We start from the raw sequence: 17,249 nt of genomic DNA, 5'->3' as shown, positions 1-17,249 counted from the left end.
AATGGGATGGATTTTGCAGGACATACAGGAGTTTAGTGAGTGTGTTCATTATATATAAGGCATATAGTCCCCAAAGGGCGAAGGATAGCCACCTCAGGTGTAAAAATATCCTTATTAAATCTGGCCGGTGCTCTGTTCAGTTTAAGGTCACAGAATTGTCCCCTGTGTTTTGTAACGGGGACTACCAGATATTCAAACTTCTCCTTCTCTATACTGGAGGTATTGTGTAGAGCAGGATTTGGATGCCAAAGCATCAGAGGGATTACCACCGATTTGCCCCAGTTTATTGTGAAACATGAATATCTTCTGAACACCAACCCCAAACATATGCAGTAGTCTGGCTATTGTCACTTGAGGCTCCGCTGTATACAGCAGAATGTTATCTGGAGTATTGTCGTATTTCAGTGATCATTCCATCGGAGACGCAGATCAGTTCACCAAACTCTTAACCAGCGACCCAGAGAATTATAGCCAGAGCAAACAGCAAAGGGGGCTAAAGGCATCTTTGTCTAATGCCCCTGCCCCACCTCAGATGGTTCTGACAGTTCGCCATTTACCCCCACCTTGGCCATTGGTTCACTGTCCAACAGTCGGAGCCAAGACAGAAATATCGGGCCCAGTCCCTTTTTGGCCAGTAGCACAAATAATTAAGGTCAATCAACTGAGTTAAAGACAAGGGTGTCATAAAGAAAGTGGGTTACTGCAGATTCAAAAATTGTCATTTTGTTTTTAAGTTGGGCATGGAGACTTCTAAGGTTTACCCTCATATGCCTCTAAAGTCTAAGTGGTTGGCATAGATCAGTCCTTCAGGAACTTAGGCGGTTCACCAAAACATTTGCAGGAATCTTTGTTTCTACATTTAAAAGGAAGAATGTGCAACAAGATGAAGTCTTTTTTTTTTCTCCTTTATGTTTGACTACAATCTTGGTTAGCCTCTGTTCATAAAAGAGCCTACCCGTCTTGCTGGGAGTGGAGGAACATTAACATATGAGCCACCATTTCGCTGGATAGGAGTGTAAAGAATTCATTTAGTCGGCCACTGGGGCCAGCGGCCTTCCCTGTCTGAATGTGTACAGGGGACTATGAAATCTCCGAAGGTGTTATCGCAGCTTGACGATGGTTGATAGCATGAACTGAGATTGCTGGGGTAGGCATATCTCTTCAATTCTGTTTCCAGTATGCCCTGGTTGGCTAAGTCTATGTTCTAAAAGTACTTGGTGAAACTGTGTGCTTTTCCAGCATTCCTGGTGGTTGGTTCACCTCCACTGTTACTCCTACTAGTTCCCTAATATGTCTTGCTTGCCCATATTAGCAGTTTCCCAGCTCTTTTGTCTCTTTCATAGAGCCTCTTCTGCACAGTATACGGTCTCATTATTAGATAGCAAACGGTATTGCAGTTTCTACCGCTCTAATAAGTGTTTCTTTTCATAGTCTCTGGATTCTTCTTATTCTTTCTCCACCCTAATGAGGTCTGCCTGAACCCCAGAAACCTCACACTGGAGATGCAGGACTTTGCATGTCCCCGTATCACAGATTTCTGCTCTCCCCCTACCACAGTTCTAGAGCCCAGAGTTTCAGTAAAGTAGTGGTCATTTGCTCTTGATTTGTCCGCTACCTCCCTGCTTTGTAGAATTCAAATATCCGGCGTCCACCCAGGGGGATGACCAAGTCTAGAGTAGTCAAAGACATTCAACAGTGGGAAATGGTGTTCAAGTCCTTGTACCAGGAACATCATATTAGCGACCCTCTAATCCTGGGCCCCCTGTGTAATGGCGTAAGCTTTCTGGGAAAATGTGTTGATGGCACCAGAGTAGTAGCAGTGTTGTCTGTCCCCTGCCATATATCTGCCAATCCCATTACAGATTTCACAGGTTTTCATTCAGCTGGGGCCTGGCCCAATAGTTAGGGTTGGAATGACCCTTGAAAAGAGGTCCGCCATTGATTTGCATATGGTTGGTGTCTCAGCTAAATGAGAAGCAAAATGGATGCTTTCTGGTGGATGCTGCTAGCCCAGTTCACGCAAGAGATTTTACGGCAAAGGTTGTCTGAAAAACCTTCAGGGAAAACCAGGAAGGGGAGTAATCGGCTGAGCACCATGAAGGTGTGGGGTGAAGATGTGATGACCTGCTTGGCTTGTAGGATTAGTTGGAGCCCAAAATCCATCCAGTGGGCATTTCTCATGGGATTTACATGTAGTTTAAACATAAGTACATATGATTAAGCAGTGTGGTAAACGGTAAGTGTCTGATAGTGTGGAGTTTCCTCTCTCCACCTTTACAAAGTTCTTTTGGAAACCTCAACTTTGCATAGTTTTTCCCACACTTGTGGCTTGCGATAATTTATTGTCGATGGAAAACTTGCAGAGTTACTCCGTGTACATTTGCCATTGTGCATAAATAACCCTGCAAAACGTAAGCTTGCAGAGAAAAAATGCACATATTTATCTTTGCAAAGCAATCCTGTTCTGCAGTGAAAACGTTCTTGAAGAGTGTAGAAAATCTGCTCGGATGAAGAACATAACTCGGGAAACTTACCAGTATATACTTATGCATGCCCAGTAAAATGCACAGTAAACCACCGAGTGTAGAAGGGACTGAATAACACTTAATGTGAAACAGATTTGCACTATATTCGGGTACCTATTGCTATCAGAAGAGATAACCTGCCTGTGATTTGGATTCTGTGGTCAGAGCCTAGGCCATTTTATCAAGTTTACTCACAAATAGATTTATTGTCAAAACACATGGAATTGGTTTCTTTTTGCACAATTGTGTGGTAATTACATCTTCATAAAATTAAACATCACTGAATTGTTTACGGAACTCTTCAGAAGCGTGAAGTTTTTTTTTGAGTGACCAGAATTTATCATTTAAGAATGTGTGGAAGTCTTCAATAAAAGTGTAGATAATTGTCTTAAAAATTATAGAAGTGACCTCTAGAATATAGTTTGATTAGATATTCTGAAACAAGGGCTGAATTTGAGTGTTTCACTTTCAAGCTGAGGTCATTCGGGGGTGAACTGTGAGTCACACTTTGAATGAGAGGTGATTTGGGGTCTGAACTAAGAGCCTCACTTTCAATGAGAGGTAATTCAGGGCTGAGTTTTAAGCCTCGCTTTCAAGGAGAGGTCTTTTGTGACTGAGCTGTGAGCCTCCCTTCAAAGAGAGGTCATTCAAGGCTGAGCTGCAAGCCTCACCTTCAAGGAGAGGTCATTCGAGGGCCGTTCAGTAAGCTTCACTTTCATGGAGAGGTAATTCGGGGCTGAGCTGCGAGCCTCACTTTCAGGGAGAGGTCATTGGGATCTGAGCTGCAAGCCTCACTTTCAGGGAGAGGTCATTCGGGGCTGAGCTGCAAGCCTCACTTTCAGGGAGAGGTCATTCGGGGCTGAGCTGCAAGCCTCACTTTCAGGGAGAGGTCATTCAGGGCTGAGCTGCAAGCCTCACTTTCAGGGAGAGGTCATTCGAGGGCCGTTCAGTAAGCTTCACTTTCATGGAGAGGTAATTCGGGGCTGAGCTGCGAGCCTCACTTTCAGGGAGAGGTCATTGGGATCTGAGCTGCAAGCCTCACTTTCAGGGAGAGGTCATTCGGGGCTGAGCTGCAAGCCTCACTTTCAGGGAGAGGTCATTCGGGGCTGAGCTGCAAGCGTCACTTTCAGGGAGAGGTCATTCGGGGCTGAGCTGCAAGCGTCACTTTCATGGAGAGGTCATTCGGGGCTGAGCTGCAAGCGTCACTTTCAGGGAGAGGTCATTGGGATCTGAGCTGCAAGCCTCACTTTCAGGGAGAGGTCATTCGGGGCTGAGCTGCAAGCCTCACTTTCAGGGAGAGGTCATTCGGGGCTGAGCTGCAAGCCTCACTTTCAGGGAGAGGTCATTCGGGGCTGAGCTGCAAGCCTCACTTTCAGGGAGAGGTCATTCGGGGCTGAGCTGCAAGCTTAACTTTAAGGGATAGGGCATTCGGGGCTGAGCTGCAAGCGTCACTTTCAGGGAGAGGTCATTCGGGGCTGAGCTGCAAGCGTCACTTTCAGGGAGAGGTCATTCGGGGCTGAGCTGCAAGCGTCACTTTCATGGAGAGGTCATTCGGGGCTGAGCTGCAAGCGTCACTTTCAGGGAGAGGTAATTCGGGGCTGAGCTGCAAGCGTCACTTTCAGGGAGAGGTAATTCGGGGCTGAGCTGCAAGCGTCACTTTCAGGGAGAGGTAATTCAGGGCTGAGCTGCAAGCGTCACTTTCAGGGAGAGGTAATTCGGGGCTGAGCTGCAAGCGTCACTTTCAGGGAGAGGTAATTCGGGGCTGAGCTGCAAGCGTCACTTTCAGGGAGAGGTAATTCGGGGCTGAGCTGCAAGCGTCACTTTCAGGGAGAGGTCATTCGGGGCTGAGCTGCAAGCGTCACTTTCAGGGAGAGGTAATTCGGGGCTGACTTGCGAGCCTCACTTTCAGGGAGAGGTAATTTGGGACTGACGTGCGAGCCTTACTTTCAGGGAGAGGACATTTGAGGTTGACTTGCGAGCCTTACTTTCAGGAAGACGTCATTTGGGGCTGACGTGCCAGCCTTACTTTCAGGGAGAGGTCATTTGGGGCTGACGTGGGAGCCTTACTTTCAGGGAGACGTCATTCGGGGCTGACGAGTGAGCCTTACTTTCAGGGAGAGGTCATTCGGGGCTGAAGTGCAAGCCTTACTTTCAGGAAGAGGTCATTAGGGGCTGACGTGTGAACCTTACTTTCAGGGAGAGGTCATTCGGGGCTGAGCTGCGGGCCTCACTTTCAGGGAGAGGTCATTCGGGGCTGAGCTGCGAGCCTCACTTTCAGGGAGAGGTCATTCAGGGCTAAGCTGCAAGCGTCACTTTCAGGAAGAGGTCATTCGGGGCTGACGTGCAAGCCTTACTTTCAGGAAGAGGTCATTCGAGGCTGACGTGCGAGCCTTACTTTCAGGAAGAGGTCATTCATGGCTGATCTGCACGCCTCACTTTTAGGGGTAGGTCATTCAGGGTTGAGCTGTGAGCCTTATGGCCTCACTTTCAAGAAGAGGTCATTCAGAGCTGAGATGTGAGCCTCTTTTTCAGGGAAAGGTAATTCGGGGCTGAGCTGCTAGCCTTAATTTCAGGGAGAGGTCAATCGAGACTGAACTATGAGCCTCATTTTCAGGGACAGGTCTTATGAGGCTGAGTTGTGAGCCTCACTTTCAGGGAGAGGTGATTCGGGGCTTAGCTGCAAGCCTTATTTTCAGGAAGAGGTCTTTCGGGGCTGAGCTTTGAGCCTCACTTTTAAAGAGAGGTGTTTCGAGGCTGAGCGGTGAGGCTCATTTTTAATAGATAGGTCTCTTGAGGCTGAGCTGTGAGCCTCACATTTAAGGAAAGGTCACTCAGGGCTGAGCTAAGAGCCTCACTTTCAGGGAGAGGTCATTCTGGGCTAATCTGTGAGCAGTGGTTAATTTGTAAGCAAAAAAGATCGCCTTTGAAACATGCGGCTTCTCCAATTAAATGTGAGAGTACAGAATACTGAGGCAAAATAATCCTGAAGCCATCTAGGGCCTCTTTAATCCATTTACAGCCACTCCCTTCCCCTTGAGCTCACTCTTGCAGCTTTCTGATTTCTATCTTTATGACTCTTTTTTTCCATTTTTCTTCGCTCCATCTTTCTCCTATGTGCCTTTTGCTTACAGTAAATGCCTGATGCAAAAAAAATAAGTGCCTTTGCCTCCCACCGGCAACCACCAGCTCAAATGAAGCACTGGCTGCAAGCCTCCCTTTTAAGGAGAGGTCATTTGGCGCTAAGTAGTGAGCCTGACTTTCAGGGAGAGGTCACTCTGGGGCTGAGCTAAGAGCCTCACTTTTAGGGAGGGGTCATTCTAGGCTGAGCTGTGATCCTCACTTTCAGGGGGAGGTTATTTGAGGTTGAGCTGTGACCCTTACTTTCAAGGAGAGGTCATTGCTGCCTGAATCACTTTTATGGAGAGGTCATTCAAGGATGAGCTGTGAGCCTCACATTTAGGGAGAGGTTATTTGGGGCTGAGCTGAGATCCTGACTTTTAGGGAGAAGTCATTCAGGACTGAGCTAAGAGCCTCACATTTAGAGAGAAGTAACTCAGGGCTGAACTAAGAGCCTCAATTTCAAGGAGAGGTCGTGTGGGGCTGAGTTGTGAGCTTCTGTCAGGGGAGATCATTCGGTGCTCAGCTGTGAGCTTCACTTTCATGGGAGGTCTTTGGGGCTGAGCTGTGACCCTCTGAGCCATCTTATGTTTTCAGATGCAGGCACGATTGAGCCAGGCCAGGTCTGGTCTGGTGCTCTCGCCTGTGATACTGTGTGCAAGCCAGAATGAGATAAAGGAGCGCTGGTGTTGCATTGGACAATGTTGTGAGCCTCTTGCTTCACCCGCAGCCACCTTACTCGTATCTATCTACTCTTTGATCCCATATAAATAAGTTGGCATCACCCATATTCTACCCCCGTCACCTGACTCTTAAGGCCCTCTTTCCCTTTTTTCACCCAATCATTTTTAATTCCTATTTATTTATTTATTTGTTGGCTTATTTTTAAGAAAATGCTCTTTCATGAATAAACATAAGAATTGTAATTGATAGGTGGGGGTGTTGGACAGCTGCCTGCCCTGCTTCTGCTGCTCTTGCAATAAATGATCATGGTATGTGATTAATGGGAGGGGGGTTTATGACTGGTGCACAGGTTGATTATCCTCTAGCAGTTCACACTATGTTCTGCAGACCTTGATTTTTTATGCTGTGATGCCCTGACAGTTGGCATTAAACAGTGTCTCCTCTTGGTCCCACCCACACGTTTAGAATACTTGCATCTAAATTCCTTGTTGTTCCTGCAAAACGTAATAATCACTTGAGAGTCGTAATGACCAATGCCAGAGCCACAATATAAGATTATGTTCCTGCTGGCACCTGCATCATAATATTTATTTTAAAGAATGGATGAGTCTGCCTCCGTTATTTCAGGAAGCTGCCTTCCTTGGATACTAGCCTTTGGTGCCTGCTTGTTTCTGGTAATACAGTCACCTGAGAATGTTAGGCAGACACAGTGAGACCCTAAGTTTTAGGTTGCGTAAGGGATCCATTGTTGGCCTTGCATGTACAATAGTTTACCTTTTCAATCCAAAGCAGGAATGTGTGCCTGGACCTACGTCCCTCAAACACCTCTGGCACCGCACAGGTTCAGCCAGAGGTACGGTGTTGTATCTCTTGTACTACAACCACAATTAATGGTCAAGTGTCTGTAACCGGGGCCCAGATCCTGTTGTTCTTCAATTTGGACATAAATTGCCACCACAAAAGATAATAATGTGTGTTACTGTTGGCTATCTTGGTAAACAGCATAGGACTAGAGGATATATCCAGTGCATCATTTCTAACTTCCAGAAGTGATTTAAGTCACACTGGGCAGCAGTTTGAGGTAGGTCTCTGTGTCAGGAGGTTTTAGGGTTGCCTGCCATGTAAATCCTGCTTCTTACAGTACTAGACAACACGGGTATCCCACTAATGGACTTTTAAGTGCCTCTTGCTATTTGTTTAGGAGCTCAGAGCTCCTCACTATTTGTCCTTGAGGCCTAGACACTTTACACAGTCTCTCCATTTCCCATATTATAGAGGCAGTCTTTCCTTATACCTTCTTACATGCTGTGTCCATATGCCCTCTATCGTTGCATGCTCCTTGTGCCCCAAACCCCTCATACGGTCTCTTTTTGGCTGAACAATCTCAGACAGCATCCATTTGTCTTAAACCAGGGTAAGTAGGTACTATGAGGTGGTCAAAGGAAATTGCTGTCCCCAGCTAAGTAGAGCCTAGAAGCCATCATCCCCCTTTTCCTTCACCCCCTCTAATCTCCCACACTTCTACAAAGGTATGTCCTTATTTGGGAATTGGCCCTTTTTTCAGGGTTATCACCAAATGTTTTGCCTCAGACGTCCTGTTCTTGACACTGTGCTGGGAAGCGCGCATTTGTCCGAGGAGGAGGAGGAGGCGGCGGCCATCACAAGGGCAGGAGCCCTTTAAACTCAATCTCACGCCCTGCGGGAAGCGTGCATTTGTCCAAGGAGGAGGCGGCGGCCATCACAAGGGCAGGAGCCCTTTAAACTCAATCTCGCGCTCCTGCCCCGCGGGACGCGCGCAGGCGGTGCCCGGGCCAAGGGCGGGCCCGTCCTGCGCCTGGCAGAGTCTGGGCTGGGTCACCCCACTGACATCTTCCCTGCAATTATTGGTTTGGGCACCTAAGCCTTAACAGGTAATTTTACTCTTTCTTTTTTGATTTTTTTTGTAGCAGGGTCTTAATTTTGCCTCTGACGATTCTGTAAAACAGCCCTTCAGCACTGTGGGAGGTCATTTTTTTGGCTCACTTCTGCTACAGGCATATATTGTCTATTTTACTCAGCCTTATCACTTTTATCAGCTAGGAACACTGTATTTTCAGCACAATTACTTTCCTTCTTTTTGGCAGGATCAAATATTTAGCGAGAATGGGCAAAAGGAAGCAATCCAGCTTAAAAGATACTACCTCCCAGAAAGATCACTCAACAATATTAAAATTCATTTCAGGAGCCATGGGGGCAATTGATAAACAAATTACTAATGTTGAGGAAAGGATTTTAACTCAATCTTCGGATCCTCCCCATTTCCCCCCCACCACCAAAATTGACTAATTTTCCGGTAACTGGACCTCAAATTAGAGGTAAGAATGGATGTATCCAAGATATAACTGATTTTATTTCAGATGACGGCGACCATCCCCCCTCTCCCAAACGTTTAAGGAAACCCAAATTAGTAAGGACAAAGACTCCAGTCAAGAGCCACTTGATAAGATTAGACGAGGTTATCCTGGATCCTCACTCATTGAATCTACCCAATACGCACATATCGTCTGCGAGAATACAAAACTTGGTCATAGGAATGCACAACCCATAGTGAATACGGAAATCAATACTTTAGAGACTATTAACTCTTTGGAACACCTAGTCAGGCCCTTTTTTGACCAAATGATTGAACGCTTAACACGATTGGAGGAAAACGTGGAGACAATGTTTAATTTAATGAAGGCTCAGTTTGCAAGTGTAACAGCCATCACCACCCAACATTGTGACGATCTAGATCCAAACAGTAACCCCTTACCAGTGCATAAACAGCCACCACATATGCATCAGCCCATCCAAAGCCATGTAGATTCATGCCCTCCACTAGTTAGTATCAGTAGTTCCCCACATCAAAAAGCACTTCTAAACAGAGGGGTAACATTGACCAGCCTGAAATTCTCCCGAGATTCTTCTCCAACATCAAGAGACATATTAGATCTGCCACCAGCGGCAACTCCCTATGTGATAGTCCTGGCAAATGTCCCCACCCTTTCTGGGGACCATAGGGAATCATGGACAGCGCTGAGGAATAAATCCTTGAACTGGATTGGAACCCGTATGAAATCTGGCATGACAGAAGTTCTCTTTGATGATATTAAAATGGTTAGGAGGGTAAAATGGGTGGGAAAGAGCCAGAAGTTATTTAGGGGTGACTGTGTGGTACTCTCTTTTAAATCTCTGAAACTGGTCAAAGACATTCTGAGCTACCTAAGCCCGCAGCAGAGTACGGACTATGGCACTATACTGTTGCCTTTGGGTTTCTTCTACACGCACAACATTGACCAGGTCCACCCTGGTCCTAATTCTGAGAAACAAACAAGTAGGTTGGAAAGATATTACTCGATCCCAACTAAAAATAGATTTCATGCCCTTTCTTTGGAAGGCGTCGATTGACTATCATCTGATCAGGAAGTGGGTGGGCCTACGACTATTATGCTAATCCCAGTTTCTGATCCACTAAAGGGTGGGCATGGTTTGGTGGAGAGCAATGGAGATGAACAGACGGAGATGGATGTTGAACCGAGTCAACTTGTCAATAACGAAGCACCAATAAGTGGATTCTCCATCCAATTAAAAGACATAGTAACCAAACAGTCTTCCGTGGGGCAAGGGACTAAAACTCGGGGAGAGGACTTCTCATTTTTATTTTGGAACGTGGCGGCCCTGCGCTCAAAAAGTAAGAATGAAGACTGGTTAGAATATATTGGATCCTTTTCCTGGGTGAGTTTACAAGAGACTTAGGGCCTGATTACAACTTTGGAGGAGGTGTTAATCCATCCCAAAAGTGACGGTAAAGTGACGGATATACCACCAGCCGTATTACGAGTCCATTATATCCTATGGAACTCGTAATGCGGCTGGTGGTATATCCGTCACATTTGGGACGGATTAACACCTCCTCCAAAGTTGTAATCAGGCCCTTAGTCCGTGGACCCTATCCACATAAATGGTTTTAGGACATTTCACACCCCTGCCGTTCCTTGCTCACGGGGCAGGGCAAAAGGTGGGTTGTGTACTTTCATCTCTAACAAGTTCAATTTAATCAAGGATGTTAGATTAATTTCTAATTCATTTTATCAACTGATCACATGTAAACTAAAAATCATCGCACAAATGGTGATCATTAACTTTTATAATAATGTTCCTCAACAAAGTTTTTTTCTGTTCTCAAGCTGTTGCAAGAAGATCTGGACCGAGCATGCAACTCAGCGCACAATGAGACTTTTATTGTGTGTGTGTGTGGGGGGGGGGACTTTAATACACATTTGTGTCCTCAATCTGTGGAAACATTTTGTTTTTTTGGCACGGTGGAGATGATGACTCATACCATTTTACACAAAATCATTACGGTAATTTGTTGAATGAAACGTTGTTTAAATTTGATCTCCTTTTGTGCAATAGTTTAAATCATTGTAAACCACAGTTAAAACCCACATTCAATGGCAGACATGCTAACACAATAATTGAATTTATACTATTATCTAATAATTTTACTACTTATGTGTCTGAATATAAAATTCAAAATGCTTTGTTCAGCGACCACTGCCCACAAAGCCTAAGCATTGCACTCCCTCAAGCCATCACCTAACATAAGGAACCAACGGAGAAGGTAGAGAATATAGAATTGGGAACAAGAAATGGTTACACTATCCGCTGGTCACAGCTTGAGCCTACGCAGTTTATGAAACAATTAATGAGCAAACTCTCTAAAGAGTTTGAAATTTGTCTTTCAGACAATATTTGCCCGCAGGCTTGCATAAACGCTTTCACTGCAATAACTACAGGAATTAAAAACTCCCTCACAGTTAGCTTTCGAAATCTAGACCTTATGTAGGCAAAAGATGGTTTGATAGTGAATGTACTCAAGCCTATAAAAATCTTAAACAGTGCTTATATAGACAAAATCCTGACAAACATGGCATCAGCCTTCGGAGGAAGGAGTATAAAAAGGCTATAAAAACAAGAAAACTGAATTTAAAAAGAGAGGCTTGGCATTCTCTTCATGAAGCAAGCCTTCAAAATAACGTTAAATTTTGGAAAATTGTAAACTCTCCTCTTCTGTGTGATGGAACGTTACCATCAATCGAAATAGCCATTACTGAAGAGGATTGGGTTTCTTTTTTCTCTAGTATATATTCTGCTAAAGATTTGGTCTTGGAGCCAAACCCTCTGAGACCAGCTTCCCAATCTATTTTCCCACCATTTAGCCTAAAAGAGGTTATAGACGCAATTAACGCTAGCAAAAGCGGGAAAGCGCCAGGCCCAGATGGAGTCCCAATTGATATCTATAAGTCGAACGTTTCACTTTGGGGCCCACTATTAACTCAAGTTTTACGTGCCTGCTGTGCCACAGTCTTTATACCGACCTTGGCCGAGTCCATCATTGTTCCTATCTTCATAAAGGGAGATCGTCAAAATCCTGCATGCTACCGCCCAATCTCTCTGCTTGATACTCTTGCAAAGATTGCTGGACAAATTGTTTTAAACAGGCTACAAGATTGGACGGAAGAAAACAATATCCTTTTGGACTTGCAATATGTCTTCAGAGCTGGGATAGGGACTACGGAGCAGGCTCTGAACTTAAATATTATACTTGGTAAATATATGAGGGCCAAGGCCGGACCTTTTTACCTAGTGTTTGTTGACCTGACCTCAGCATTTGACTGCGTGGTCCATAGTAAATTATGGCCTATTTTATTGGACATGGGGGTAGACCTAACTATTGTCCACTTTATTAGGTAACTATACGCTGGAGCTAAAGCCAAGGTACGTTATGGCCTTCAGGGTGAATGCACCTCAGCCTTTCCCATTGAACGGGGGGTATGGCAAGGCTGCTTACTAGCGCCACTACTGTTTGCTTTATATATTAATAAATTAGAGGGGGTATTATCTGATGCTTGCAGTGACCTCCCACAAGTTTGTTCTCGAAAGATCCCAGCACTCCTGTATGCGGATGATGCCGTTTTGATGGCCCGCACCCCAGTAGCATTGCAGAGGCTACTTACAACCTTTGATAAGTATATGGAAGCCTTAGGTCTCAGAATCAACCATTCTAAAACCTTCTTGATGATATGTGGTAGAAATTATATAAAGAAACCCCAGATCATGCTAAAAGGTACGAAACTAGACGATACAGGAACCTTTTCATATTTAGGCATTACGTTTGATAATGAAGGGACATGGTTACAAGCCATATAATCGAGGAAGCTGTCATTCATTAAAACTATCATGGCTGTAAAACACTTTTTGAAAAAGGTTGGTAGAGCGACCCCCAAGGATATGATGATATTGTACAATGCAAAATGTGTTTCTGTTGTATTGTACGGGTCAGGACTCTGGGGATATAGGAACTGCAACAACCTACAGCTAGTTGAAAACGATTTTTTAAAGTTTATTTTAAGCGCTACAAAATCTACCCCTACACTGGCATGCCATATGGAATTGAGGGTTTCATACCTTATAGATTTAATTCGCATCCAACCAATCCTATTATGGCGTAAAGTATGGACTTCTGATTCCGCTAGGCTGAACAGGGCCATCATAGAAGATGCATTGGCATTATCTTACCTGCTGAAAATTCCATGGCTAAATTATATAAAGATTTTTTTTTTTATAGAGCTGGGCTATCCTGAGTTATATTCCACCCCGGCAAAACTGGAAGGAAGGAACTGAAAAATATCTGTCTTACTCACCTGGCCGATTTAAGATGGGCCACTGAGGCAAAGAAACCCAGCGTAATGAGGAATTTACGCCTGTCGGTGCAATACACATCTGGGTCAGGGGGGTAGTTGGGCTTTTTGTGCATTCACTCTAGACAGACACACAAAGGAAGCTGATGTGTACCCTGCATAATCTGATGGCCCATCACCAGGCTCATGGGTCTTCCTGAGCTAGAGTGGTGGGAGGGGCTGACACTTTCACCTGAATAAGGCTGTGCTTGTCCTCACACAAAGCAGTCTCCAACCCCCTGGAGTGTGTCTAGGGGAAAGGCAGGGTCTTGTACACTACCAAGACTTCTCTTTGAAGTTTGCCTTCTTCAAAGACATAAATGGGCATAAGTGTTGGACGTCTGACACCACGTAGTTAGAATCCTTCTGGACTGAGGACATTCTGCCATTAAGAGAGCTGGATGCTGTAGGGGGGGGGTGTCTGCCACGCTGCCTGTTGCTTTGTTGTGCTGGCCTTGTGCTTGCTGCTTCTGTCCTAAGAGTGAAGAGACTGGACTTGGCTTTCTACATCCTAATTCCAAAGGTTCTCTAAGGGCTTGGACTGAGCTTGCCTCCTGTTAAGTTTCAGGGACATCAAAGATTTCACATGATAGTGCCTGGGCTCTCTTGCTAAGAGTCTTGAATTGCCAAGGGGTGCCAAATCCAGTTCCTGTGCCCTTGAGAATGAGTTCTGGTGCAACAAGGAAGAAACTAGTTCATCGACTTCTGGAACAACCTTAGAATCGGGTCTGTATTCTGACCCCCACACCGCTGCCTGCACTGGAGCCATGGCCCCTTTAAGTGCAACGACCGCAACCTACAATGCAGGGACCGCCGCCACCGTAGTGCATTCGAGGTCCTGCCACAGCATGAGTCCAGAGTGCCCTGTCACTGACGTCCGTTGCACCCTACTCTGCCACAGCACCTGTGGCCCCGTGGTGTAATCACGACACCGGAAAGTCAATGCCTCAAGCTTGACATGTTGGATTCTTCGACCCCACCTTGTCGTAAGAAATGACGCCTCACCGCCAGCACCGCATCACCTCCTCTGCAACCGTAAGGAACCGATGCCTCCCTTCCTCTGCCTAGCAGTAAGGAACTGACGCCTCACCTCCCTGGTGGCAGTAAGCATCCGATGCTGCACCGGCTCCAGCGACGCCTCACCTCCCTGACGCTGTGCATCATCTTTGTTTCTTCATCATTTTCCAAGGTACTGTAACCGAGGTATACATGGCTCCATAGCTGGCCTATGCTCCCTCGTGGGTGGCGCAATACTGTTGGAAGCGACTCCGTCAAGCCGTTGGGATACCCAGTTGGAGCTATTTTGTTTCTAGGCGCTATACTACATTTAATCTTTGAAAATTCATATCTTTACTTGTGTGTGTTGGCTTTTTGTTGTTTTGGTCTTGTTTTACTCAGATAAATGTTGGCTATTTTTCTAAACTGGTGTTGAGTCCTTTTGTAGTATTTTCACTGTGTGTGTGTGTGCGCCCAAATACTTTACACATTGCTTCTGAGATAAGCCGGATTGCTCGTGCCAAACTACCGGGGTGGGGAGGTGGGTAGCTGCGTGACTCCTTTACCCTATCTAGAGTGAGGGTCCCTACTTGGACAGGGTGCAGACCACTGCCAACTAGAGACCCCATTTCTAACACCTTGTTTGGTGGGAATATGTTTTTGTGTCGGCTCTTTGATTGGCTGTTTGAGATTTGTCCACGGCTCATTTGGTGCTGACTGTCTTCTTTTGTTTTTATTTTTCCAACAGAAGCAAGCATGCATGCTGATACGTAATCTGGTGTCCCGTACCCAGGACTTTGCACAGCCTATTCTTGAGATGGGGGCTGAAGCGCTGATTATCCAGGCTGAAACCACACACAGAGACTGTGGTGATGTGGCCAAAGCAGCGTTACGGGACCTCGGCTGCAAAGTTGAGCTGCGCGAGCTTTGGACAGGACAGAAGGGCAGTCTGACACAGTGATGTCTAAAAATAAAAAATAAACACTGGCCTACAAGTTGATTGAGAAATTGCACTTGCCTCTCTAAAATAGGGCTGTGGCACAATCTTACGGAAATGATGATGCCCAACCCTACCATTCTGTCAGAGGAACCAGTCTACTGGGATATGTCCTGACTTTTCTGTAATGCAGTCATTACCTATCCAGAAACTCTTTCAGGTTTGAGAGAGGCAAAAACACTTCAATAAAAAAAGAAATCATGTAAGATGCTAAAAACACACAGCGATAAATGCCCAGGTGCAAACAGTTGGGTAATCTGAGAGGGTCGTCATAGATTTCAGAGTCCATGTCTGGTCTGAATAGCATTCTGGACTTGGAGTGAGATCAGGACTACGAATACCAGATCTTAAAGTTAAGAAGAACACTCAATGAGTTACTCGCACATGACACTGAACAGCTAAGGTTGTCTATGTAGCTGTATCTTCAGAACTACATGAAAGAAGTGTGATCTATACTAGGCAAAAAAAAATACTCAACCTTTTACGTTTTTTGAGATCTTGTTGCACGTAAGCCACAGTGTGTCATATTAGGATTCCCAGTGTAATGTTCACCAGGTTTGAGTATTTAACTCAGCTCCTTAGTTTAAACAACTTCCCTTTTAGAGTATGATAGAGAAGGTACTCCTTTGCAATAGTAAAGGAGTACCCTCTCTACCAAACGTCTTGGTCTTTACATCCAATTAAAGGTGGGGAGACTCACAAATTAATTCTGACGGAGTAAAACTTACTCTGCATAAACCTTCATCCAACAGCCCAAAGTATGAGAGGCCAACTGTGAGCCTTATTTAGAGTGGGTAGTCAGAAGGCTTTTTTTATTTTTTACTGTCCGTCACCACCAGGTATCGTCACCACCAGGTATATCCTGGTGGTAAGGGACAGTAAAAACACACATTTCATTGTATTTTTTCATTTGTGAAAAACAAACCCCTGCCTTGGGAGTTTGTTTTTGAAAAACAAAAAACTTTAGTAAAGTTTGATGGCAGGCCATTGTATTTGTCAGAGCCATCTATCAAACTTATGCTACTTTGGCAGGTTGTTGCCATTGTGTACAGAGGTCCGCAGGACCGACAATATCTCTAAAGATGGTAGGTGGCGTAAAGGCCATGTCACATACGTAAAGGCCTCTGTGCCCTGCCTGCCTTTATTCCATCCACCAATCTCTAAATCAGGCCCCAAGTTTTTAAATATTCTAATTAAACAAAATATTGAAACCTTGATCTGAAACCTTTTTGCGACAGTATTAAAGCTTTTGCTGCATGTTTGTCTACCTAAAGCTTGGGCAGAAGACGTGTATACAAATAGATATTTAAGCAGCATGTATGCACAATGACCATTGAATCTGAGATCGCTTATGAGCATCATTAAAAGCATGTTATTCCTAAATGTTGCATCCATAACAATGTAATATTTATTTGTAAGGCTATTTAAGCTCCTCAGCCAAATTTTCTACCAATTTTAAAAAAAAGTAATAAAGAAGATTGTTGTGAGTTGGGACTAGGGGCAGGGTCTTTTCTTGTGATAAAATGTGCTGAGAATGTGTTCTTGATAAACAAAATATAACTTTTGTTATGAGTTGTGGGTCTAAAAATTAGGACTTTTTCTCTTAAAGGTTGAGGGACAATGAGACAGTTGCAGTTAAAGATGGTGGACTGATAAATCAATTAATCACAGTTGCCTATAATACCTTATCTGTACCAACGAAAAAACGAAGCACTTAGGAACAGCCTGATCATAAATTTTAAGCGGGGGCAAAAAATACAGCACATTGTTGCAGACTCTTCCCCGATCCTATTGCTAAATTAGATGTAGTAGAATTCAGGAAACGTCTGAAACCTTGATGCTTCAGGCTTTCTTTCAGCTGCAGTTGACATGGAACCTGGTTAGTGTTGAAGAATATCAGACATGTTTACTCACTCCACCAAATGTGATGCTAGCTACTACTCCAACATTCAAGGTCTATTTCTGAACTAGTCTGTGATCTGAAGTTAGAGGAAAAGCAACATTTGAAGGTATACAACCTAAATGTTGTTTCCTGGGAAAATCCGCCCTCTGATTTATTATGAAGCAAATGAGTTGAGAACTCACAGTACTAGCTGCAGGCTGCTAGCCAAAAGTACGGATTTCTTCTGAAGAATTGAATGCCAGTTGGGAGAACAATAGCTGACCAGT

General features: G+C 44.8%; 1 protein-coding gene across 3 annotated transcripts in view; it reads left to right on the top strand.

Annotated features, from left to right (window-relative positions):
- ARMC6 (armadillo repeat containing 6) overlaps positions 1–16,574 on the top strand; it is a 65,590-nt gene extending 49,016 nt beyond the window's left edge. For 2 of the 3 annotated variants that reach the window (XM_069216527.1, XM_069216528.1), the window contains exon 8: positions 14,832–15,083. In XM_069216527.1, the coding sequence (XP_069072628.1) occupies positions 14,832–15,044 (213 nt within the window). In that variant the 3' untranslated portion in view covers positions 15,045–15,083. Of the gene's footprint in view, positions 1–14,831 lie in introns of all 3 variants that reach the window. The other variant, XM_069216529.1, reaches the window with a different exon arrangement.
- The last annotated feature ends 675 nt before the right edge of the window (positions 16,575–17,249 follow it).

This window comes from Pleurodeles waltl, chromosome 12 (genome assembly GCF_031143425.1).
Source record: "Pleurodeles waltl isolate 20211129_DDA chromosome 12, aPleWal1.hap1.20221129, whole genome shotgun sequence".
NCBI lineage: Eukaryota > Metazoa > Chordata > Amphibia > Caudata > Salamandridae > Pleurodeles > Pleurodeles waltl.
The sequence above is the reverse complement of the archived record's forward strand: the minus strand, read 5'-3'. Positions and strand labels throughout refer to the sequence as shown.